The 27153-nt window shown below is 35.0% G+C and overlaps 2 protein-coding genes and 1 pseudogene across 2 annotated transcripts; 2 read left to right on the top strand and 1 right to left on the bottom strand.

Moving 5' to 3' along the window:
* The first annotated feature begins 1434 nt into the window (after positions 1-1434).
* LOC21404293 lies at positions 1435-2309 on the top strand. The gene has a single exon (XM_010106446.2). It carries the CDS (start codon positions 1623-1625, stop codon positions 2307-2309), a length of 687 nt encoding a protein of 228 aa, XP_010104748.1. The 5' UTR covers positions 1435-1622.
* Positions 2310-8317: 6008 nt separating this feature from the next.
* LOC21404291 lies at positions 8318-9779 on the bottom strand (annotated as a pseudogene).
* A 13025-nt stretch (positions 9780-22804) lies between these two features.
* Positions 22805-26228, top strand: LOC21404290 (malate dehydrogenase). Its single transcript, XM_010106443.2, has 7 exons — positions 22805-22981; positions 23826-23984; positions 24120-24295; positions 24815-25092; positions 25176-25311; positions 25394-25505; positions 25870-26228. The coding sequence occupies exons 1-7, from the start codon at positions 22936-22938 to the stop codon at positions 25962-25964; spliced, it is 1002 nt and encodes a 333-aa protein (XP_010104745.1). The 5' UTR covers positions 22805-22935; the 3' UTR covers positions 25965-26228.
* The last annotated feature ends 925 nt before the right edge of the window (positions 26229-27153 follow it).

Genomic DNA, 27153 nt, shown 5'->3' with positions numbered 1-27153 from the left:
TGATCTGGAAAGCAAATTAGAACCGGCGCTAGTTGCTTTTTTTTTTTTTTTCAAGTTGGGAGAAAAAGAAAAAACAAAAGTGAAAAAGTAGTTTTCATAAATATATCTTTACAAGGTGGAAAGGCAACTGCCTTGCCAACCATATAGTCCACACAAAGTGCCCAAATAAAGTTGTCAAGATCGTTTGAAAAGAAAGAAATCAAGTTAAAGAAGTATTATGGGTGCATTTAGAATTCGTTTTAAAATGATTTTATTTTTTGTATGAAAATAGAAATGAAAATTTTTTTAATCTCAGACATAAATTATTTTTGAAAATGCGTTTGATAATTTTATTAAAAGATTATTTTCAGTAAAAAAAAAATCCATTAACGTCTCTCTCTACTCAAGAGGGGAGAAAACAGAAATAAAAAATGAAAAAAATAACTAAAGGTCATTTTTCATTTCTCTCTCATTTTACACTAAACCAAAAAATCGTTTTCATTTTCGTTTTTTATTTTTAATTATGCCAAATGTCATTTCTCTCTCATTTTCATTTTTTTTTCTCAAAAAACGTGAAAAATAGAAACAAAAAGAAATCCAAACACAGCCTATATCTTATAGTTGAAATTAGTTGTACCTAGAGTCTGTCTCCTTTCGTGTGCCCTACAAATTAATAAGATTTTGCCACATTATCGAAATTAAATTAATCGAATGGCTTTTCAATTTAAAATTTTTGATAATGTGGCAAATATCTATTTGCGATACAATAAAGGAGGTAGACGTTGGGACAAAGGATTTCCAATCTTGATGTAACTGCGGAATGCTTTGTCAACTAGATTGAATATGTTCGGACACAATTATTTCATTGAAGCAAAATATAACTCCTGAAAAAGATAACTATAAAAAACTATTGTACATATTATCCATAATTTTATGTTTTCTCTTTGACCATCAGTTAGGTGTACATATGGTTAGTCATAAGTTAGAGTCATATATGGCAGGTTTTCTTTTTTTTTTTTTTTTTTTGTGATTTATATTTTTTTTTTTTTTTCTCTTTTTTTTTTTTTTTTTTTTTTTTTTTTTTTTTGAAGCTCTATAATGTTCAGTTCATGTCTGCTTTTATCCTTTTCTTTCCTCTTTCTTCTCTTCATTTAAAAAAAAAAAAAAAAAAATTGCTGTTACTTATACATTGACACAAGAAATGTACAATTGAATGTGGGAATCAATCGGACCCCACCACCAAAATATATGACATAACTTCTCTCTCGTCATGACCAAAAACTTAGAACCCAAGTTTCGCTGTCTTCCCAGCCCCAACGCTGCCGAAAGTGATAATCTGACATTCTTTGACCACCAAAAACTCATAATTAATTAATTCAAATTACTCATTTGCCATTCCCTCTCATCAACAAGCTAAGCTCTCTCACTTTTCTTTTTCTTGTTTATGCAATTTTAAGCACTTATATAATTTGTACATATCACCGGCACCGGCCAACATATCACGAGCAAAGAAGAAACCTATATTCTCACACAAATATTACAATAAGATCAACATATATTATAGACCAATATTCTTCCTTAAAACTCCAAAACTCTCTTTTCTCTCCAACCAAACAAGAATTTGAGCAAAGCCCATCAGTTTAATGTCCCGTTGGAGCCTAGCGATTAAGAAGCTTTCGCCTGCTAAGAAGGCGTGGAAGAGCTTCGTAACCAAAATACAACCACATCTCAGAAAACTTATCAAAAACACCCTCCCAAAGGCCATTAGAGCCGCCACTCATCGCCTCCTCATTTCCTTCCGCTCCTTTCTTCCTGCCAAACTCCGTCCGATTTCGAACTCTCGTCGGAGTTATCACAACACCAATAACCACTATTGTAGCCGCCAATACTACTACCAAAACAAAAACAAATCACCTCTTTACAAGAGTTTCGCGGCTATACACATAGACGAGCTCTTTGAGGGAACCACCACTACTACTACAAAAAATAAAAATATTCTACGTGATTGTAATACCATGCATGCAGAAGCAGGGACGAGCGCTGATAATAATAATAATATTATTATTATTATTAAAGAAGGTAAAAAAGCGGTTGATCAAGTTCATTATGAATATAATAATGATCGTGATCACGATGAGAGGGATTTGCAGAGGACTGAGAGTATTTACAGTGTTGAGGACGCTTGGAAGGCGGTGGTGGCGGCGTCGCCGCAGCTGCGATGTGTGGACGAGAGGGCTGAGGAGTTCATCTACAAGGTAAGGCAAGACATGAGGCTTCAGAAGGAGAAGTCCCTTGTTGATTTCGAGGAGATGTTGGCTCGAAGCACCTAAGTATGTCTGATCTTTTCTTCTATTCGTGATTATTATTATTATTATTATTATTATTATTATTATTATTATTATTATTATTATTATAATACTACATGTTTTTTAGTTTTGGTGATCACGGAACATAGGAAACTATATATGAGAAGCATAGGGGTTGGAATTCTTTTTAATTTCCTCCTTTGTGTGTTTCATGTGTTTGAAATTTAATTTGTTGAGTGATTAAATTAATTAAAGAAAGGTTATGAGAAGGTACAGGGAGTATGGTTACTTCGTGTGTGTGACTGGTTGTGTGTGAGAATTTGTAGTTAATCAGTTGTATGTAAACTTATGTGAGATTTGTCGCATATTGTTGTGTACGCTCGAACCACGATTGTCTAAAGTCGATGCTTAAATTTTTGGGTTTATATTTTGGTTGTTAATCAATGATCTCTACAGTGAGAACACCCCACCATAGTTGCCATTGACCTCAATTTTACGATTTAAATTGGATGACACTTACGAAGTCTTTGTAAGTGGTACAACCCAAAAAAATAATAATAATAAATAATAAAAAATTTAACGATATCCAATTACCTTACACAATATGAACCATTTGATATGAATCCCTTTATCATGATCGATGGAACATGCAGTGTCGTCTGTTGAGTGGACCTATAGACTAGAATTTATCTTCTAGAAATGTTATATCTCCTAGAATTTAAAGTTAGAAAAAATAGACAAATACCCTTTAAAAGTGTATGGGTTAAGATATTTTTATAATTTACTCTTGATTAATAACCTTTTTCATCAAATAACTAAACTTACAAAATGGTATTAATCAATAATGAATGAGAAAAATTCAAACTCATGCACTCTTAAAGATAAATTATGCAATTTTCTCTTTAAAAAAAAGTTTGACATCCGCGACTCTAAATTGATATTAGGCCCTTTGTTTTAAAACGAAGCAAATACCAGATTTATTAAACTAAATTAAGTAAATAGCTGACTTTAAAACTATTTAAAATAAATAACAATTTACTACATAAATACTTCATTTACGACTAGTAAAAAGAATTTTTTTCACAGTTTTTTTTTTTTACACGATTGATAAAAAGAATTTTTTGCATATAAATAAAGATTTCTAACCACAACTTATTCTTTACCTGTCGTAAATAAACCTTTACGTGGTAAATTGCTATTTACTTCAAATAATTTTAAAATTTTGCTAGATACTTAATTTAGTTTCAAAATCTATTATTTACTACGATTTCTCTAAAATTAATAGCATATTTTAAAATAAGATTTAGTAAATAACAGATTTGAACAAAACAAACATTTTATAATATCAAAAATACCCTTATTTAAAAAAAAAAAAATCTCCTTGATTCTCCATATCTTTCTCTCTCCCACTTCCTCTTTCTCTCTCCTCTATCTATGCTCAGCCTCTCTTTCTCTTTCGTCTCACTCTCCGACCCCTGCATACCTTCGTTAAGTCCGGTGACGGAGGCGCCATTTGCAGAAGACATCCCAACTCGAGATCTCCAGTGCTAACTCACGTTCGCAAGCAAGAAAGGATAGAAGAGAGAAGTACAAGAAAAGAGAGATAGAGATTTTTTAGATATTTAGGCTTCAAATTTTTGGGATTTTTTAGGGTTTTAATATTGTAATTAATTATAAGAGTAAATTGAAAAAAAAATTATATTTTTAAGAATCTGTTATTTACTAACTAGGTAAAATAATTATGTTATTTATAGTCCTTTAAGTTTAGAAAATCTACTATATACTATATACTATTATATTTTTTTTTTTTTTTCTTCAAGATATTGGGCTCAACTTATTCCAAATTAGAGATGCCTAACCCATCTCGCCTTGGGACTTTACAAAAATACCACAAAAATTAGGCTTGAATTGATATATGCTTAGAGAAAAAAAGTTCTGCAAAAAAATACCACCATGACATCATATTACATTTGGAAAACCAAATATACCCTTAGGATACCGGTTAGTATCCATCATCAATACCAGTATCCGACTAAAATACTAGCAAGTATCTAACAACAATACCAGGATTTGGGCAAGATATTCATCTGTATCTGACTGACAACCGCCGATATTGGCGGTAGTTTAGTCGTCGTAATCACCATAATACTTAAACCCCCGTTTATTTCACCGATTTGAGTTTTGCTACAGTAAAAAGCTCTTATAAACAATCACTTCTAACTTTTTTACTACAGTAAAAAGCTCTCACATAAAGTCACATCTCAACTCGAATTAACCAACTAAACGGACCCTTAAAATTCAAAAAATATCACAAAAAATACACAGAGAAGCACAAAAAATTCACAAAATCCACAAATCCAAACAAAAATTAAAAAGAAAAATATGTCCAGCCGTCAGAGAACAATCTCATTATAGATGTAGCAATGACGCAGCTTGTGGAAGATATCCACGACATTGAAGATCTTCGTGCCGGAGTCCAGATTCGTGCACTCCTGTCGATGAAGGAATGAAAAAAATATCGCTTCTCCTAATGATTGTCGAACAAATCTCCACGACATGATCTTCGAAGCTCGGACGAGATCTGTATGGCAATGAAGGAGATGTACACAGTATTGCCATCCTTGAACAACCACGTCGGGGACAAAGAGCTTGGGGTTCAACAGTGGCGTAAGGGGTCGGTCTTGTTGTGGGTTGCAAAGAAGAGATGGGGAGAGAGAGAAGATAAAGAGGAAGGCCGTAGGAGAGGCGTGAGAGAGAAGCGATTGACCTAAATTTGAAACTGACATGCAGGGAATTGGGGCTGAGAGAAAATGGGAAATACAGACAGAAGTTCGTAGTTTTTCCTCTATGGCAGATTTTGTAACAGTTTTACTACCCATGACATTTGTCGATCCGCTTGTCAAATGCATGGCTAAAGGAATAAGGGATAACAACATAGATGGCCCTTTTCTAAGGATTTAAAAAAAAATTAATAGAAGTTTTACAAAACTAGTAAAATGGTCGTTTCCCTCATGTCATTGATTAACTTAGTAGTCAATAACTAATTGACTAGTTTATCATTGATTAACTCAACAGTCAATCACTGATTAGTTTAAGTTTTATCACTAATTTACTCAATGAATTTTCATATTAATTTATATCAGTTAATAAGTAACTGAAATGAATTAATAATTAATTAATTTCAATCAACAAAATAACATGTGTATTAATGATATATTCTTGATAAATTATAATAATAAATCAATCAATCACTAATTAATTACCGGAAAAAAAAGGCCATTTTGCTAAAATAAAAAAAGTTTGGTTATTTGTTCAAAAATAAAAAGTTTGGCAATTTATTGAAAAAGGCGGTAAAAAAGCAACCATTTACCTGATTTTCTCAAGGAATAAATATCTCTCTCACCTTTGTTTCTCAAGATTGTCTTAGGGCTCATGTATCGAACATGATTCTTGCTAAGAACAAGCCTCTAGCATGAGGCATAATCCTCATTTAAGGAATGTTTGGTACATATACTTAAAACTCAAACCATGATTCTGATACAGTATTTTCCTCTTATAAAGAATTTGAATTAAAAAAATTCCTGTCAATAGTTCTCTAAAAAAGAAATTGAATCAAAACCCAAATAATGGTTCAAATACAACTTCTAAACAGGCCCTTAAAGACTTGGAATTTAGATATATTGATTTTTGAAAATGTAAACCTAATTTCACATCAAAGTGATCTAGGACTTTAATAGTTACACAGCCTAATTTCAATTCAGCTCATGAGTCATGTTTTTCATATCTCATTTTGTGTCCCTCCAACAATATCATACCACCATCAATTAAAATACCTATATTGTTGCATATAGCATATTTCCTAAACTTTAGGTTTGTAAATAACATAATTATTTTATCTAGTTAGTAAATAGCAAATTTTTATGATTTGAATTTGATTTTCATATTTTAGCCTTATGTTTGATTATAGCTACTATGAAAACACTACAAATTCCCCAAAATTGGAAACTAAATTCCCAAAATTCCGCTTTCTCTCGCCGTCTTCAACACGCGAGAAGCTCCTCAATCTCTGTCACAAGGTCATCACACGTTTTGACCTCCATCTCAACCAGACCGATTCGTGATGTTCAACATGGCACCGACATTGTGGATGTTAGATCTGTGAGCTTGTTTCTCGCCAAAGATGGTCAGACATTGCACGACAAGGATCAACGACAGAGGAGCGAACTAAGGCAAAGAGAGGAAGAGGAGGAATTCCCCAAAATTGGAAACTAAATTCCCAAAATTCCACTTTCTCTCGGCGTCTGCAACACGCAAGAAGCTCCTCAATCTCCGACACAAGGTCATCGCACGTTTTGACCGCCATCCCGACCAGACTGATTCGTGATGTTCAACATGGCACTGACATTGTGGATGTTAGATCTGTGAGCTTGTTTCTCACCAGAGATGGTCAGACATTGCACGACAAGGATTGTGAGCTTGTTTCTCACCAGAGATGGTCAGACATTGCACGACAAGGATTGTGAGCTTGTTTCTCACCAGAGATGGTCAGACATTGCACGACAAGGATTGTGAGCTTGTTTCTCACCAGAGATGGTCAGACATTGCACGACAAGGATTGACGACAGAGGAGGGAACTAAGGCAAAGAGAGGAAGAGGAGGAGGAGTCCAAAACTTGACAATCAAACCATATAGTAATTGGTTTCATATAGTAGTTCAAATCTTAAGCTCTATTCCTCCCATATATCTGCCAACACTTGAGTACCTAGTACAAGCTTACCCATCACAAACTTGCCAATCAAACCATATTTTGATTCCTTAAGTAATTAACACGTTAATAGTGTGATATGAGTTTATCAAACAAACCAACATAACAACTCCAATCTTGCAACAAAGAATGCAACTAGCCTTGCATCATTTTAGTCTTCCTTTGCTTTCGCGCCACAACTTATAGTCAGTTGCAATAACTGAGCAATAAAAACAAAAGGAGAAAAAGTTTTATTAGCACGCAGTAACAAACAATACAGCTGAACAGCATCCTCAATGGTTTCAATGTCCAAATGGATATGCACAAAGTGGCAAAAATATCAACAAGTTTGAAGGAATTCTCTTTTTTTTTTCTTTTATGTTAGGAAAAAAGAGTCCCAGTTTAATAGAACCTGCAGCCTCTAGTTGAAAGACAATGGCCAAAATCAGTGCAAAAAATCTTTCACGGGATCGTCATGATGGATCATGCCTCCATTTCTTCAGCAGTTACCTAGAGAAGGCATAGCATATAAAATATTTAAGAACATCATGAAAAGGAGAGGGAGATAATTTGTACAGTCAATATTGAACATGTAAAAGCTTAATATAATAATAATAACAATAATAATAAAATAATAATAATACTAATACCTCGTCGTTCCATTTGACATTATACTTGCGTTTTCTTTCATCCTTCTGTACCTTCTTTCTTTCATTCTCCTAGCCAAACAAAACGCATGTGAGTAACCACCCAAAAAAAGGAAAAAGTGGAAAAAACAAAAGAGAGAATAAGAAAATGGTAAGATAGATTTAGAGGAGCTTAAGTTAATAATTACATACTGCCACCTTGTGTTTCATTGAAATAGTGGATTGTTACCTTCATGTTTGCAAGATACAAATAAGTACCTTGAACTTTTAAAAATTCCATCAGGGGACCATGTGCCCTGATTTTTAAGACTTGAAATGCTATTTATGTCATTTGTTTCATTACTCCGAAATTACTTAAAAAAGGTAAAAAGTATTGGTGATTATTTTGTCTCCCATTGGACACGTGAATAACTACCTGACATTTTTTAAAACTATTTCTAAAGTAATTTGGGAGTAATTAATAAAAATGATAAAAAGGGCATAAAAAACATTTCAAGTCCCAAAAATAGAGCACATGGTACCCAAATGATAGTTTCTAAAAGTTTGAGGTACCTATTAGGTATATCGAAACAAGGAGGTACCAATCCACCATTTCCATAAAACACAGGGTATTAGGATGTAATCTGCCCAATTTTTTAATTAATGTGAATATGTTAAGCCCGCAAATTCATTTTTTTAAGGGCTTCAGCAATTTTCTTCTGGTCAAGGACCAAGTCATCAGGAACATCAGTTCCCCATGTGGCAAGATTTTTCTCCTCGGTTGGAGCTGGTTTATCTGCATCAAAATTGTACGGATTGAATCAGATTAGTATCATCTATGGACTACGGTTTCAATGACATAAACAAAAAAGTAGCATTTAAATGGAAAACATTGGTTTACAGGTACCAACTTAATAGGGGAAGTATTAAAGTTCCAGAAATATGGACCTTCAGATGGTGCTTTACGAGCAGTATTAGCTTTCATCAAGTCTGCTGCCGCTTCGGCTGCCTCAGTTCCGGCCAAACCCGTGCAATAGTTGTTCTGTATTGTCTGCTTACAGCACTTGTAGCCCCACTGATGATCTTTCCACCATGAGCCCCAAACACTAGTATGGTTATTGATGTAAACGTCTTCTTCATATTTGCTTCTCGGAAGGGATGTCTCCTTTGAAAACCAAAAAATGAAAAAGAACAAAGAAAACATAAGATATTAACACTCAGCTGGATTAACAATCACACCAATATAGAAAAACATTCATCTTTAAAAGATTTCATGAACACGATCTCGACTCCATAAGAAAATCCGAAAAATCCGATACTGGAAGATGGGCAGACAGTGATATAGTTTTAAACTAATCTGTCTATAAATTGAACTTTTCAGCACATTACACATTTTATACGGTTCCTTTTTGTTTTTTCTGTTTGTGGGGGTGGGGGGGACGTATTAAGGTACAACGACCAACAGTGAGAGCCAAAACTAGAGAGAGACACACACAATATCCAATTTCCTCCACTTTCGCAACCTTCTAAGAGAAATCCTACATCTTAACTTAGATGTGCACACCTGTCTTTAAAAAAAGGCATTTGACGAATTCCAGCAAGTTTATCACATAGTACAAACAGATTGAAAAGAATAAAAAGACATTAAAATTCTTGACAAGTCTTACAATGCAGAAATGAATAGTCTAAGGAATGAGTACCATTTTAGAATAAATCAAACCCTGACAAGTTGGAACTAATGCATAAAGTTGGAATAAAATTCTGATTTCTACAAACAAATACAACACAGAAGCAAAAAAGAAAAGGAATATGGATACTAAACTAAGAGTGTAAAAACGTACCAGGCCTTTAATAATTCAGCCTGCACGGTCATATTCAACTTCTCTCTCACTTTGTCCAAAGAGAAGCTCCCTTGGAAGTTCTTCACCACTTGCAGCATTACCCTATACTTCTTCATTATAGTCTCTTTCATTTGTGACTTCAACTTCTCCTTAATGACCTTATAGTTCTTATACAACAGTTCAGCTTGAGACGGAAATAAATGAAACAATATGACTTGATTTTCAATCAATAAGGAAATAAATAGAACTCTCCTTAATTCACTAACAGCCAACATAATCAACGTGGGGGCAAAAGAAGGCTCAAGAGAAATTCCATATTAAAGATAATGTCCCACGAGTCAACTTAAATTAACCATAAAACTAGACACAACCTAGTTCATGACCCAGATATTAGTAGGAGATACAACCTGTTCTTTCCTCTCTTTCAAAGGTTCCAAGAAAGAATCTTTCAAAGATGCAATTTACAATTACGTATTGCATAAAGGCGTGGCACTTTCTTACAAAGATATGGTGTTTGGTAGAGTAAGAGAATTCTACTCACCAAAAATGGCTGTGTTTTATAGTATATCCGTCACATTAAACAAAATCAGTAATGTAGTATATGCTTACTCAACAATAAAGAAATACTAAAAAGCAATGTAAAGGCGATCGACTTACTTCTCACAAGCTCCCTTCCTGTATTTATCAGCGTGAAATATTTTGGCCCCTCTATCATACCAAGATTTCGTATAGTTCGGATCTGATTTCCACTTCCTTTGATGTTTCAAGCTCTAAAGCAGAAACAAAACAAAAGAAATACAGTACATGAATATACAGCATTGGCATCATCAGAGTCTCCGAGAGTTGAATTGGCAATCTCAGATGTCCGCCGACGATTTACTTACTACCAGCCTCTGTGCGTTAAGATAGCAAGGCGCAGAAGACGTACTGAGGAATGTGGGGATTAATCTCTTTCCCATCTTCATCAACCTCGGCAGGTGCGAGCCCGGCTTTGCACGCTTCCTCCAATTCGAGCTGCTTCCTATGGACCTCCCTGGATTTGAATGCCACTGCAAACCACGACATTATTATGAAAAAAATGACAACTCTACCATGCATTTGTTTCATAAGTTGAACTACTTTTCAAACCTTTTTGCTAAAGTGGTTTCTCTCACAAAATTTAAATTTATGTTTCAACTTTTTTTGTTCAAATCTATGAACCAAATGGGCCTAATTTCATGAGTTATCCAAAACTCAATCACATTGTACCCAAATGCAAAGGAATTATTGCAATTCCTCATATTGTGATTGTCCCTTGATTTCAACCTTATATGACTGCTAAAATTAATCCCAAAAAAAGGAAAAAAAAAAAACACATATATAGCAATAAAATGAACAATGCCCTATAGAGTATAAGAAACCAACAAAAAAAAAAAAAAAAAAAAAAAAAAAAAAAAAAAAAAAAAAACTGGAATTCAAAGTTACAGGCACATGAATCATCAAAAGAAAAAAAATCATATTGATAATTATTTTGAAAGTAAAAACAATTTCTGCCCTTCATATTATCAATGTACTAAAGAAAGTTGACGATTCTCCATAATTATACATATCTGTTGGGAAATTTTTAGTTCTCCTAGGGGAAAACTAAAGCAATTGCAAAGGCAATATTCGAGAAATTGGAGCTGGTGAAGAATTTGACGCACCAGAAGCAGTAGCCATTATTGAAGAAAGGAATCGGAGATCCGAGTATCGAAAACGCGAAAAGAGAGAGTTAAAAAATCCATTTGAACCGACCTTCTCCTTCCTTCTTCAAACGACTGAACGGTTGCCTTTCACCTTTCCACGGCGCTTCTTCCACCGGTTCTGCGGCCTTCTGCGTCTCTCCGGCGTCAAAAGTAACCTCCTCACTCCTTTCATTCCTTCTCCTTCTTCAAACGACCGAACAACGCGAAAAACTAAAAAAAAAAAACCTTGCCTTCCGCCTTCTTTCACCGGCTCTTCTTCTACCGCCTCTCCAACCCCCCGCCACCTCTTCGGCCATCTGCCGTCTCTACGGTCTGAAAAGTAACCTCCTTACTCCGGTGAAGTCAGACCAACCGTGAAGGTAACATCTCCGCCCTCACCACCTGTCGATTTTTGCCTTCCGACACTCCTCACTCCTCACTGTGAGGTTTCTCTGTTTGTTATATGTTTTTATTTCGGTGTCTGGGTTGTTGGTTTTGTGTTCTTGGTGTGAAATACGACTTATTTTGTGCCATTTATTTTTGAATGTTTATTATAAAATCGTGTAAATGTGTCTTAATTCTGAAAATGTGTTTGATATGTTAAAGTATTCAGTTTGTTTATTTATTACTTGCATAATTAGTTGTTAAAAGTTCGGTACAATCTTTTGTGGGTAGTTCTTTGACCATTTAATTGTTTTTGTATATCAAGTTTTTGATTCACAAATTCGAATAAATATTTATGAGCACCCAACTACCTATGATTGATTACGACATTTTGTTCTTTGTATTTTTCGCATCTTTGTTTATCTTGTGGTGTGAATTAGTTTTTTAGCCTTTTAAGTTTCTATGAATCACGTAATACTTGCATCTTATGTTAAAAGATTCAGTTTGTTTATTTGAGAAAGGAATGAGAAAAAAGAAAAGGGGAATAACGTAAATGTGAAATGTCCTTAATTTGAATAGCATTCAAACATAACAGGAATCTAGTACGCTAAATTTAGTATTTAAAGTTTAGTATATGCATTACTCTTTACAATAAGAGATTCGTCTTAAGACTGTTAATTTTTATTGTTTGAAAATTGGTTGAAGCAAATATGGCGCCGAAGCAGACCACACCGGCCTCCTCTCTTCCTCCGATGCAACGTCATCGATATGAGGAGCCGTTGATAACAGAGTCAGAGAGAAACTCAGAAAGAATAAGTGGCACTCCACCCCAGGCGGCCTATGAGAATATCCCGCCACTTCTGGCACTACCACCAGCAATGCCAAACACTCGAAGCCGGTTGGAAACACCGCAATCACATACCTCAAAACTATCAATAAGTTTTTGCCTCTCTAATAAATTTTAAGTGAATTTTAGTTATTTGATTATAAATGCAGAGTTTGTGGAAATGAAGGCGAAGTTCTTTTAAGTGTGTTGGCTCTGTTGTTAATTAAATAAGTTTTACAATTTGTCAGTCAAAAGTGGATGTAGAAACATGATGACTGAATAACTATATTTTTAAGCTATATGTGTAGTGCGTAAGATTTTGACCATCGATAGACTCAATTAAAATACTTTCATTAAATGAGAGAACCATCCATTGAAAATTTTTACTTTGGGTCCTACTGCTTTAAAGGAGCTTAATTTAAGCCTATTTTTCAAAAGATGCCACCCTAACCACCGAGTTGAGGAAGGAATTGCCCAGGTACTGTACTGAGTCGGGAAAAGAAGAAAAGCTCGGGTCTTTTCTTGTCTTTTTCTTACTCCATCAATCTAGAAAACCCTTTGGGCAGTAATGCTAATGAGGGCTGTATATGTTTCATCTTTGGACCCATAGAGGCCCATAGAATTTGGGCTAGAGGGCTTTTCGGGCTGGGCTTGGATCTATAAACGGTTTCGTTAGAAGATGAGGTAACCCCTCTTAATGAAGTATTTAGACAAATGATCATTTTCACCCTCCATATATGTCTTTAATTTATAGTCCTATGGTTACTAATATCATATAATTTCAGATTTATTCTTTTTTATTGGGTGGTTGTGAAATTATATTAATTTTAGAAGGTAATTAACTAAGGATAGAAATGTTATTACATGTTATTTTATAGACTTCTACACACAAAAATATAACAACCCGTGAACATTCTCTTTTTCATCCATTGTAAAATAGACATATATAATTAACTCCCCCTTTTATTAGCAATTGTAGCCTGGAGAAACATAAATATGAGACTCAAAAGATGTAATCTTTACATTTATATTAACAATTAGTCAATGACATAAATTCAATATATATGCCACTTATTTTAAGAGAAATGATCAAAGCTTCTTAATAATTCAGGATTAAGATCATTTTATACGTGACAATCGATATACTTAATTAGAATTTCTATACTTAAAGAAAAGTATTAGAAATTCATGTTGTGTATGTGTCACAGTTTTATATAATCTCATTATGTAAAATACACTCACTTTGATATTTCGACATATCAACAATCAGATAAGATCGTTCCACTCTGAATGAGAATGATAAGTATTAATAATGTGATCAATTAAATATTCTGAACTTTAGTCGATAACCATTATGGACTTTATATTTCAATTATTATCCTTAAATATTATCCTCTAGTATATAACACTTATATACCATATTTAAGGTTATATAATTAATCGTGTAATTTTCAATGATATTCATAAAATATTTAATAATATAAGCACATAAATAATGAAATTTCTACTTTATTAATTAAATAATAAAATCCTTAATTACATCTCATTGCATATATATATATATAATGGGGGAGTTTTGAACCATTTAAAAAATTGGACAATATTTTAAAACAGTGTACATACTTTAGAGGCGTTTATAAAAATAATCCATTATTTTTTACTCTATAAAAAATGACGAGACATTTTCAGCTCCTATCATCGATGAGTATTTATGTCTGTTAGGCTAATAAATGCGTACATAGAGAAGAGCAATAAAGGGAAACTAATCACATGTAATTGACACCTAATTGACAGCCCTATAATAAATCTTATTATTCTATTCACACCTAAATTTGGAAATAATCATAATAGATATTTGTTATTTCAACAATGCATATTAACTTTGCCTAAATGAGATGATTTGAAGCCAATTTGGTGAGAGTACCACAAAAAATCGTCTGTAGCTGCTTTTAAAGCCGAGGCACCTTTAGCAGCATCATCTTGTGTCATTGTTTCAACAATTGCAGCAAGTAGAGTTTTTCTTCTGAGTTTTGCGGATCCCACCAATGTGGATACCCAACAAGTTCAAAACATCATAAGTGCATTTGTAGGTGGACTTGTCAGGTTTTATAAGAGACCAATTTGGATTCGAACTGAGAATTCAGAGTTTTCTGTCTCTCCGCTCAAAGTGGTACGACGTATTGCTTCACTTTAAACCAAATAATAACATTCTTTCAAATTTGGGATTGGTTCTTTGCGCAGAATCTCTCACAAACTTGGTCAAAAGCATTATCTAATACTCAGTCTTTCAATGGACTTCTGGTATGCTTCAACATCATCGGGGTCCTTCATAACCACTTTACCATGATGTCTAACTCTCCATAATATATAGAGCGAGTTTTTCCACTTTGTTTTGCATGGAATGCCCTCTGATTCAGAGTGAAGACTTGAAATTCATAATTTCCATCACAAAAAGCCTTTGATAAGGAAATCCATATTTCGTAGGCAATAGGTAACCACATATGCCATTTTATAAATATTTGGAATCATGGACATCAACAACCACTTTTTGTATTCATCTTCTGATTCAAGAGGTGGCTTTATTTTTCCACGAATATAAGAAAGTTTCTCCCTCTCGGCAATATGCATCTTCATAAATTAGGACCAAACTTCATAGTTTGATTCATCGAGAATTATTCCGGCATTAAAAGTGCCTTGAGATTGAACAACAATGGGAACAAATTTTGTTCACTCATTTTTTCGTAATATTTTTTTTTCTTTCAACATTTTTGCCTTTTTTTTTTCTTTTCTTTTTTCTTCTTTTTATCTTCTTCTTTTTTTTCTTTTTTTTTTTTTTTTTGTGAACACTCCGAATAAAAGAAATACAAAGAACAAAGCTAACTAACAAAATGGACCAAAAAAAAGAAATAACAAAGCTAATAAAGCTTGTAATAAAAGAGAAAAAAAAACAAACCAAGATTAATGCTTTTAATGAAGTGAGAACGTTGAACCAAAAAAAGGATTTCAATGGGTACCAAAAAATGGGTACTTTGATGGTTCACAACAATTCTTCAATCTAGTGGTCTGAGAACAACAACGACGTGGAGCGGGTGAGACTCTAGGAATGCTGCACGGCTTCAATGATGCGACGAGGGCTGGACTGGACATGACGGATTTCTGGACACAACAACGATCTGTGCACGCGGTTGCAGACAACATCAATCTAGTGCGGCGGATGTGTGATGGGCAGAGACAGTTCAACCGTTTTGGGCGCAATAGTTCGGGGTATTTCGGCGTAGCAGGTTTGAGTGATTTCGGTTGCGTTCATGAATACTGATATTAGGGACAAAATCACCATCACAACCGTACACGTAGATAACATTTAAAAGAAAAAAATCAACTTGAATCGACTGAAATCACAGGGAAATCAGAAAGACTCAAAAGACGATTAAAAAAGACTGATGATAAAAAAAGTATAAGAACCACCGCTGATATTTAACGAGAGATTTCTTAGAGACCATAAAGATTATCTGAAAATTAGATTAATAGTAAAAATGAAATATCCTGAGAAGTCAATATAAACACAAGGAAAAGGAAAGTCAAACAAAATAAAAAGGAAATTAGAAGACCATCTCCTATAAATAAAGGATGCGAATAACGACTAAGACATTCTAGATTCTTCAAATTATGCTCAGACTCTCTCTTCTCATTCTTCTCCAGTTCTCACAAAAACATTATAATTGTACTACTTTCATTACATAGTAAAACTCTCGAGACCCTACAGTAGACGTACTTTGTAATCGTTAGGGGAACCAATATATATCTGTGTGTTAATTTATTTTCAGCACTTTACATTCTCGTTCTAACGATATATCGACCGAAATTGGCCCTCTAAATAAATTTAATTGTAGAATCCGACCTCTACTACAAGTGAGGAACCTGATTTCGTCAATTTTGATTCCTGGATTCAAAGGTTTTGATGATGGAATGGTAATGGAGATTTGGGGATTGCATGAATTTTTTGTTGTTTTGCTATTTTGTTGTTTTTGCGATTTGCGGTGAATGAAAGAACTGAAATGCTCTGATACCAACTTAAAATTTGGGGATTCAATTGATTCTCATTCACACATTGAAATGAAACAATACTAGGCTGATAAATTCGCCGCATAGATAAGAGCAATAAACTAATCACACATAATTGACAAACCTATAATAAATCCTATTATTCCATTCACACTTAAATTAGGAAATAATTATAAAAAAATATTTGATATTTCAACAAACAGTGCTACTAACCACTTTGTTAATGTATGGTGTTTGTTATTTTTATAATTTCGTAAAGCAGTATGTTACTTTTTTTTCTCTTTAAAACTCAATTATTAATATTTTCTTAATCAAATAAAGTCCTCGGCCTAAAATTAAAACTTGCCATCTTTTCTTCCTTCAATTCAATCTAATAAAATATTGGGTTTGGCATGAGATGCAAATTAGGGAGTCTGAACTTTTGAATTTGAACCACATGAGTTTTGAATTGTAAGATTTGAACTAAGGGTTCAAACCATGAATTTTGAGATTTATGTGTAGTTTGAACTTGGGTTCAAACCAGTCAAAACTAAGAGAATTGGTGGTTTTATTTTTTAGGGTTCAGAATGATTAAAAAATATCACATTAGTGTTCAAACCTAAATTTTTAATTTTTTTTTAAATTAAACATTGATTTTGTTGGGCTGAATTTAAACTACTTTTTACTTATTGTAAACAAACACAAATTTGAACTAAAATTATGATTCAAACCATAAAAATTCTCATACTAAATGAACGCTGATGATTAGTTGAAAATTTTGAACCAAACTACTATTTTTAATTTGTCCTTGAAAACCCCCGAAGTCCTAGTTCCAAGACCTTTTAGTTCACTCTAAATTTTCATTTGATAGCTATTTTTCGAGCTCTAAGGCCCCCTAGCGAGGCAATAAAGAAAATTTAATGAAAATATTTACCTCACTTGTTGAATCGTGTGAGTCGTTTTGGCTCTCTTTTTATGTTTTGGGCTTTGGTTGGCTTAGTTAGGTTTCATGTTTGGATTGTTTATTTTGAAAGTGTCAAGAAAAACTTATGTTTTGAAAGTAGTATATTAGTTGCTGCAAAAGTGTCGTACAGTTTTTGTTTGAGTCGTTGGTTCCTTAAATAATGTTGTGCATTTTGACAAAATCTGGAGTTAGTTTCTCGAATTCGTTGGGTTCGTTCGAATAGAAGAATATCAGCTTTTGGGTTCGTTCAAATAGAAGAAATCAGCCTCACTGTTTTGAATTAATATAAGGCTCTGAGGATTTCGTGGAGAAGATCAAGATTGTGTTGCTATTTTGATTTAAACTAGGATTTGAAATTGAAACAAATATCTGTTATAGATTTTGTTTTAGTTTGAATAAGAAGTTTATTCAAAACCGTATTTCATGATGAATTTGTTTTGAAGATCAAGATATCATCTAAAAAGAGATTGGAGTGCTGAGAATCTGGGTCAAGGAAACTGAAACTCGAATATGCGAAGCAGATTACGTGCTTTGAATTTTAAACTGATAAATGTCTTATCTGTAACTACAGATTCTGAGATAGATTCTGATTTTGAATTAAGATCAGTTTATAAAAGGTTGCTGCACGAGGAATCTACTGGGGGACTGCAATTCTGATAAAGTGCGGAGTGCACAAGTTGAAGAGATATAGCGTTCATCGATTTTGTTCTTTGAGAGAAGATTTTGTGAGCTTTCGGGAGAAGGCGTTTGAAGACGAGTGGTGCTCGCCAAGCTAGTCACTTAGTGTGTTAGACACAGCGGCGTCGATAGTCAAGTGGGAGTCTTGGGTTGGTTAAGTCCGATTGGTGTCTGTAACTTATAAAGTACGGAGTGCACAAGTTGAAGAGATATAGCGTTCATCGATTTTGTTCTTTGAGAGAAGATTTTGTGAGCTTTCGGGAGAAGGCGTTTGAAGACGAGTGGTGCTCGCCAAGCTAGCCACTTAGGGTGTTAGACACAGCGGCGTCGATAGTCAAGGGGGAGTCTTGGGCTGGTTAAGTCCAATTGGTGTCTGTAACTTTTTACCTATTAGTGGATTGCTTGATGTCTGGGTGTGGCCCCGTGGATGTAGGTTGGTTTGACTAAACTACGTTTAATCATTGCGTGGTATTTACTATGCTTTTGTGTTTTATTTTGGTAATCCTTAATCAATTTTATAAGAAAACACGGTAAAAGCACATAACCGGTTCTAACAATTGGTATCAGAAAGGGTCACAAACTACTGTGTTTGTGAAATCTTGGCATAACTGGTTGATGCTCGTCTGAAGCAATGTATTCGCTGCGTGAAGGAGGTTCCGTGTCAAAGCCACCACTCTTGGATGAATCCAATTATTCGTATTGGAAGGCCATAATGAGAGCTTTCATTAAAGCCATTGATGAACGAGCTTGGAGGTCGATATTGACAGGATGGACGCATCCGACAACAACAGACAACAGCGGTAATGTCACTTTGAAACTAGAAGAGACGTGGTCAACAGATGAAGATCGCCTAGCGAATTACAACTCGAAAGCACTCAATGCTGTTTTTAATGCTGTAGATGTGAATTAGTTCAAACTGATTTCTACATGTGAATCAGCCAAAGAGGCGTGGGAGATACTTCAAATTGCTCATGAAGGCACAGCTGCTGTGAAGGTCTCTAAACTGCAAATCCTTACCACCAGGTTTGAAGAATTAAAAATGCATGAGGATGAGTGCATTGCCAATTTTAATTCATAATTGTGTGTCATTGCTAATGAATCTTTTGCTCTTGAAGAGAAGTATTCGGATGCAAAACTGGTAAGAAAGACTCTCAGATCACTACCTGAGAGGTTTGCATACAAGGTTGCTGCTATAGAAGAGGCTAAGGATGTTGACTCAATGAAACTTGATGAACTCATGGGTTCTCTTCGTACTTTCGAATTGAAATTTAAGAAGGACAAGAAGGAGAAAGGAATGGCTTTTTGATCTGGAGTAGAATCACAGAGCAATCAAGAGGAATCTGAAGATGAAGGAGAACTAGAAGAATCTCTGGCACGTCTCACAAAAAACTTCAAGAAGATTTTGAAGAAGATGAAAAAGAAGGGAAATTTCAAAGATTTCTCTAAGACTAGGAAGCAGAGATTTAATTCTCAGGGTTCAAAACAAACTGACTCAGATAAGAAGGGAAGAGGAATTCAATGTAGAGAGTGTGATGGATATGGTCATATACAAGCGGAGTGTGCAACACCTTGAAGAAAAAGAAGAATAAAGCCATAAAGTCCACATGGAGTGATGATGAAAGTTCCAATGTAAGTCAAGATGAGAATGAAGAGCACAACAGTAATTTTATTGCATTTAACATGACTACAGTCCTTTCAGACGGAAGAACCAACAGCAAGGATGCATCTGTACTAGAATCTGTAGGTACAGAAATAAGCATGAAGGATGTTTCCGCAGAATCTGAATCTGATATTGATACAGACAGTGAGGAGGAAGACATTGATACTGAAGAGGTCCAGAAAGCATATGAAAAAATGTATTCCAAGTGGACAATGGTTTGCAAGGTCAATATTTCCTTAGAATAGCAGGTTAAAAGCCTTAACAAGGAAAAGGAAGAACTCCAGGCCATAATGACCAAATACGAGTCTGAGGCTGCAAAGAATAAAAGGGATCTTGCAGAAACAAGACTGGAGTTAGAGCGAACTCAAAGAAACCTAAGGTTGTTGAACTCTAGAACGACTAAATTGGACCATCTCTTATCTCAACAAAGAACAAATAGCGATCACACTGGTCTTGGTTACATTGGTGAGAGTTATGGTACAAAATCGGCATTCGTAAAGGCCACAAACAAGTCAGATGTCAGCCATGAGCAGAATACTAAGGTCCGGTCAGGTATGAAATCTGTCACAAATTCTGCAGCTACAAAACGCAAGCAGAAGCATTTTGTTCCTATATGTCATTGTTGCCACATACCTGGACACATAAGACCTTGGTGTTATAAGTATCAAAATGCCTTGAATAGAGGAATGCAGTTTTATCCACCTAATGATAGAAAAACAAGAAAAATTTGGGTTAGAAAATCTGATATGCGGAGTCAAATGGCACAACTTCTTTCCTCATCGCCTGTGCCCTCTTCCTCGGCTGTTGATCCTCCGGTTTGATCTGTTCTTCAGTTTGTAATTTTCGATTCCAATAGTTCCTGTTTTATTTTAGACTTTGGCTTTTTGTTTGCCAAACTTAAGGGGAGAATAATGTGTTTCTTCGTGGTTAATTAGTTAGTAATTTTCTTGAACACTTCCTTTGCTTTGAGTACTCTTGGGTATAATTGTGTAACTTTGCCAAACTAAGCCAAAGGGGGAGATTGTTGAGTCGTATGAGTCATTTTGGTTCTCTTTTTATGTTTTGGGCTTTGGTTGGCTTAGTTGGGCTTCATGTTTGGATTGTTTATTTTGAAAGTGTCAAGAAAAACTTACGTTTTGAAAGTAGTATATTAGTTGCTGCAGAAGTGTCGTACAACTTTTGTTTGAGTCGTTTGGTTCCTTAAGTAATGCTGTGCGTTTTGACAAAATCTGGAGTTAGTTTCTCGAATTCATTGGGTTTGTTCGAATAGAAGAAGATCAGCTTTTGGGTTCGTTCAAATAGAAGAAATCAACCTCATTGTTTTGAATTAAGATAAGGCTCTGAGGATTTCGTGGAGAAGATCAAGATTGTGTTGCTATTTTGATTTAAACCAGGATTTGAAATTGAAACAAATATCTGTTATAGATTTTGTTTTAGTTTGAATAAGAGGTTTATTCAAAACCGTATTTCATGATGAATTTGTTTTGAAGATCAAGATATCATCTAAAAAGAGATTGGAGTGCTGAGAATCTGGGTCAAGGAAACTGAAACTGGAATATGCGAAGCAGATTACGTGCTTTAAATTTTAAACTGATAACTGTCTTATCTGTAACTATAGATTCTGAGACAGATTCTGATTTTGAATTAAGATCAGTTTATAAAAGGTTGCTGCACGAGGAATCTGCTGGGGGACTGCAATTCTGATAAAGTACGGAGTACACAAGTTGAAGAGATATAACGTTCATCGATTTTGTTCTTTGAGAGAAGATTTTGTGAGCTTTCGGGAGAAGGCGTTTGAAGACGAGTGGTGCTCGCCAAGCTAGCCACTTAGGGTGTTAGACACAGCGGCGTCAATAGTCAAGAGGGAGTCTTGGGTTGGTTAAGTCCGATTGGTGTCTGTAACTTTTTACCTATTAGTGGATTGCTTGATGTCTGGACGTAGCCCCGGGGATGTAGGTCGGTTTGACTGAACCACGTTTAATCGTTGTGTGGTATTTACTCTGCTTTTGTATTTTGCTTTGGTAATCCTTAATCAATTTTATAAGAAAACACGGTAAAAGCACATAACCGGTTCTAACATCACTTCCAACCAAAAATGTGTGATTGCAACTTGCAATTTTTTTTTTTTAAAGTTCTGTAACTTGCAAATTTGACATAGCCGTAAAACTACACTCATCTTTAATTATGCAGTCTAGTATTTAAATCTCCTTAATTCTAAATCATTAACTTCTACCCTAATTATCTTATGTCTTAATGCATTGATACCCATGTGATCTAAGTATCAAAGCTACAGGAGAATTTTATAATCTAAAAATGTAATTACAAAGATTAATGAACAAAAGCAAAATGTTCTCTTAAAAAAACAATAATAAAAAACAATTTGAGACACTCTCTATTTATGACTATAAAAATAGAAAGAATCTTGTGTGTTAAATAATAAATACTCCCTCACAAGGCATGCCACATTTTAACATCTTATCATCATCATCACTGTATACAAAAGAAAATCTTTTTTATGAAGGTATTTTCTTATCAAGATTGCATATTATTTATGGACATTAGGATTATGATATATCAGAATCAATTCATGAATGGCAAGTATAAAAAAAAATGTGAAAGCTTATTTACCAAAAAAAAAAGTATAAAAAAAATGTCAAGTTTTCTTTGATTAAACTACATTAAATTCAAAAACTGTTTACACCACTCGTTTGTTGGACTTTCAAGTTACAAGATCAACTCATCTCTCAACCAGTAGTTGACAAAAAGATCTAACAAACTTTTTAATTTCAGCCAAAAAAAAAAAAAAAAAAGATTTCATTTAAACTTTTTTAAGAAGCCACGCATGAATCGTGACGCTTGTCGTTTGGACATCAATCTCAACGAGAATCGTAACGGAATATTCCTCAGCTGCTTGTGATCCTCGCTCTCGTAACTCCCAAACACTAACGTCGTTAGTATCGAACCCGTTAAAACGTCGACGTTTGTGGAATATAATCTGCCTTGTACGCATCAAATTTGTCCTTGGCAAGATCACTTTCCCTACGATAAATTTTCCTCTCTCCTCCTCTTTATCCTCGCCATTAGCGAAGCTCACTCTCAGTCCACTTTCCCAAATTCTCAACGTTCAGATCGGTTTCTCTCTCTACCTTTCTCTTTCTCTCTCTAGATTCTCGATCACCTCCAATGGCTTCCAAGGAACCAGTTCGCGTCCTCGTTACCGGAGCCGCAGGTACTTATCTCTTCATGCTTCAGATCTGACTCATTTCTTTCGCAGTTTTCTTCGATCCGATTCGAGATTTATGGGTTTATGTTCTTCAATTGGTTTATTGTGATGTTGTTTTTTTTTTTTTTCACGATCTTCGCTTGTTTCAGATCTTGTGTCTGACAAAATATTTTAGCCATAAGACGATATTTAAAGTAGTGAATTTGAAAAGATCTCTTTTTTTTTTTTTGGTAACTATTGATTTCCTGAGCCGATAATCCGTAAAGCAAATGTTTGATTTTATAGTTCATTTAGTTGTGTTCTGATTTCGTGATCTGAATTTTACCGGTTCAGATGTTAGAAAATGTTGATCTTTGTAGATTGTTTAGGCGATTTTCCGATTGTTATGTTGTGATTTATGAGGCCTTATGTTTTGGGATTGCGAGTGAATTTGTGCATGAGTAAGCTTTTTATGAGATTTATGTTAGCATAATGGTATTAGTGAATAATTATAAAGGGTATAAAGTTGTCATATTTTATTGAAACATAGACTATGCAATTTTACATACAAACAGTATACAGTGTTGTCTTTTTAATGTCTGCATGATAATGCCTATTTGAAAAAGGAAAAGAGCGGTGGAGATTTTCTTAAGCAACGTCTTGAGAAGATCTCCACCCTTCATTTTATCGTTTACTCTGTAAAAACAAAAAAACTAAAATGTTACCCGAAAAGCTTGTACTCTTTTTTTTTTTTCTTGCCCCAAGTACCATGTAGGTTTGGTATGTTTATCCTCTTCTTCTAGCGTCTCTTTTCCATATAAAAATAAGTTCATTGAAGACGGTGTATTAAGTACTACTGGTGGTTTTGCAGGACAAATTGGGTATGCTCTTGTCCCTATGATTGCTAGGGGAGTTATGTTGGGCGCTGACCAGCCTGTAATCTTGCACATGCTTGATATCCCACCTGCTGCTGAGGCATTGAATGGTGTGAAGATGGAATTGGTGGACGCTGCCTTCCCTCTTCTTAAAGGTATAATGCGTCATTTCTTTTTCGCAGTGTGGAATTCCGATACAAGTTGCGGGAGCTCGTTGTAGGTTCTGGATTCTGGTTTTGTCATAATATGAGCTATGTGATTAATGTTGTTATGCATGCTTCTTGTACCAGGTGTTGTTGCAACAACTGATGCTGTTGAGGCATGCACTGGAGTCAATGTTGCTGTCATGGTTGGTGGCTTCCCAAGGAAAGAAGGCATGGAGAGAAAAGATGTCATGTCAAAGAATGTCTCAATTTACAAGGCCCAAGCTTCAGCACTTGAGAAGCATGCTGCTGCAAACTGCAAGGTCAGTTGTTTTCTCTAATTATTTTTATTTTCAGAATTCAGCTAATATTTTGATGCTCATTGAGAATGAGCTTATTGATTTTGAATCCTCTACCAACTCATAGATCCAACTTGCCGTATTATTATCATGACTCTGACATAAATTTCAAAATATTGGACAAGTATACAAAATTTGTTGGTGCTATCTAAAATACTAGCTATAGTTTTGAGGATTTCTTTGATTGCTTCAATTTTATATGCCGTCTTGCTACTGTGATGTGGCTTTAATTTGATAACGGATGCTATGAAATTTTTATGCAAATTTGCTCAAGTTATATCTGAAATGAAATTGGAGTTGAAATCCAATGTGATGCTGAGATATTCCTATATTTTTTAATTTTGAAAGTTCAAAGATGCAATGTTGCATAATGCATCATTTCCTACGTGACTTGTACAATTAAAGAATTCTGCAGTTTTGTATATTCAGAGTTCAGATTGATCGAACACTTATGAGTTGCATTCTGTTTTCATTCTTTTGCAGGTTTTGGTTGTTGCTAACCCTGCCAACACCAACGCATTGATTTTGAAGGAATTCGCACCATCTATCCCTGAGAAAAACATCACTTGTTTGACGAGACTGGATCACAACAGGGCATTGGGTCAGATCTCAGAGAGATTGAATGTTCAAGTTAGTGATGTTAAGAATGTTATCATCTGGGGTAATCACTCATCAACTCAGTATCCTGATGTGAACCATGCAACTGTCAAAACACCATCTGGGGAGAAGCCTGTCCGTGAGCTTGTAGCTGATGATGCATGGTATGAAATTGAACGACTTAGTTAATTCTTACTTACGGCCTATTATTTGATTTAAGCTGACTGAATAATTCCTATGGTGAAAGGTTGAATGGAGAATTCATTACCACCGTTCAACAACGTGGTGCTGCAATTATCAAAGCTCGCAAGTTGTCAAGTGCTTTGTCTGCTGCCAGTTCTGCTTGTGACCACATCCGTGATTGGGTTCTTGGAACTCCTGAGGTTGGTTTGGTTTTAAAAGACCCTTTGCCATCTGTGCAGTACAGTTAATCCATGCTCATTATATTTGTTCCTTTGATTTTAGGGAACATGGGTTTCCATGGGTGTGTACTCTGATGGCTCATACAATGTACCAGCTGGACTCATTTACTCATTCCCGGTCACCTGCCGCAATGGTGAATGGTCAATTGTTCAAGGTAAGAATCTTCTGCCATTCACGGAAAACTATGACATAATTAGTTGTATGAAAATTCAAGAATCTGTAAAATCGATGTCTTTTAGTGTATGCAAGCTCCATCCTAGTTTAAGCATTTTGATTTGACCTTTCACCTTAAAAAAAATTATCAACCTCTGTCTCCATAGCAATCTAGATTGTAACTTTTTACCATATATATATATACACACACACACACACACACACACACACACAAACACACACACACACACATATATATATATATATATTTTACCCCTGCAGTGAATGTATGTATCTGCTATATGCTATCTGTTATAGGTTTTAATTTATCTAACATGTTCTCCTCCTTTCTGTTATCCGCACAGGACTTGCTATTGATGAGCTCTCAAGGAAGAAGTTGGACTTGACAGCCGAAGAGCTGTCTGAGGAAAAGGCATTGGCATACTCCTGCCTCTCGTAAATGCTCTCCTCTCCTCTCCACCGTAGAGTGGTTGAGTCTGGAAGCGGCTAAAGTTTTGAATAATGCCATTGTTAAGATTTAGAAACCTGTTAATGATGGATTAGCTGCTTCTGTTGGGTTTTACTATTGTTGAACCAATCATTAGAGGAAATTTGGATTTTCGTTTGTTAAACTTGTGCCAGTCATTTATCAGATAGGCTCATCTTTGAATGTAGGGGCTACTTTGATCCATAAGTCAAGCCCTTGATTCTTGTTTTTCATGCTTGTTATGTCTTTTAAAATTTTGAAGGCTCTTCCATAGTCGCAAAAAATTTCCTTAAAAATTTCCTTTCATCTGTTCGTAAAACTATTTCATTTTGAAGGTATTATTGGGCAAAGCGACAATTATTTCAATTTGATTATGTTGACGATCAATACATTTCCATTAATTAGCAAACAATACATTTTCATTTATTATGTTTTGTCTGAACCAACCGAATGAAGAGAAAAATGAAATTCTACCAACGCAAATAAATATTTCACAAAATGTGATTTCAGATTATTGAAAACAACGTTCCAAGAAAAAAAGGATAGAGAAAAATAAAGGGGTTCTTATTCCACTAGTCTTATCGGGTTTCTTTGAGTTCCTGAGTAGTGTTGGAATTTCGGGTGGTGGGCTTGCTCGAAGCTTGATTTTTGGGGCTCAGCGGGCAGGACTCTATGTCCGCCCGTCCAGCTTAGTTTTGAGTTCGGGCTCGGTCAGCCCGAAAAAATAAATTGAAACCAAGCCCGCCGCCGTGTGTACCCCATGCCTAATTGCCCGCCGGAGTGCCCGCCCGATTGCCTGTTCAACGGCTAATTTTTTTTTAATGTTGGTGCCTGGCCCGACCGTCGACTACAACGGCTATATTTTGTACCGTTGTCTGAGAAGTCCGAACCGCCTGCTCAAAGCCTGACCCGCCGATCAAAAACTAGCCGTTTGATTCAAAAATTTGGGGGAAAAATTAATTTTTTTTAACCCAAAAATTCCCCAATAAATACTCCTCTCCCTCAAACATTTTCTTTACAACATTTCTCACATTCTCTCTCAATCTCTCTCAATCTATCTCACTTTTGTCTCAAATCTCTCTTACAATTTTTTCACAAGCTCACACAAAATCCTAAAGCTCTCTCTCTCAAAGCGCTCTCATTTCAAGTCTCAAAGCTCTCA

This window comes from Morus notabilis, unplaced genomic scaffold (genome assembly GCF_000414095.1).
Source record: "Morus notabilis unplaced genomic scaffold, ASM41409v2 Scaffold93, whole genome shotgun sequence".
Lineage (NCBI taxonomy): Eukaryota > Viridiplantae > Streptophyta > Magnoliopsida > Rosales > Moraceae > Morus > Morus notabilis.
Note: the sequence above shows the minus strand (reverse complement) of the source record. Positions and strands in the feature narration are given on the sequence as shown.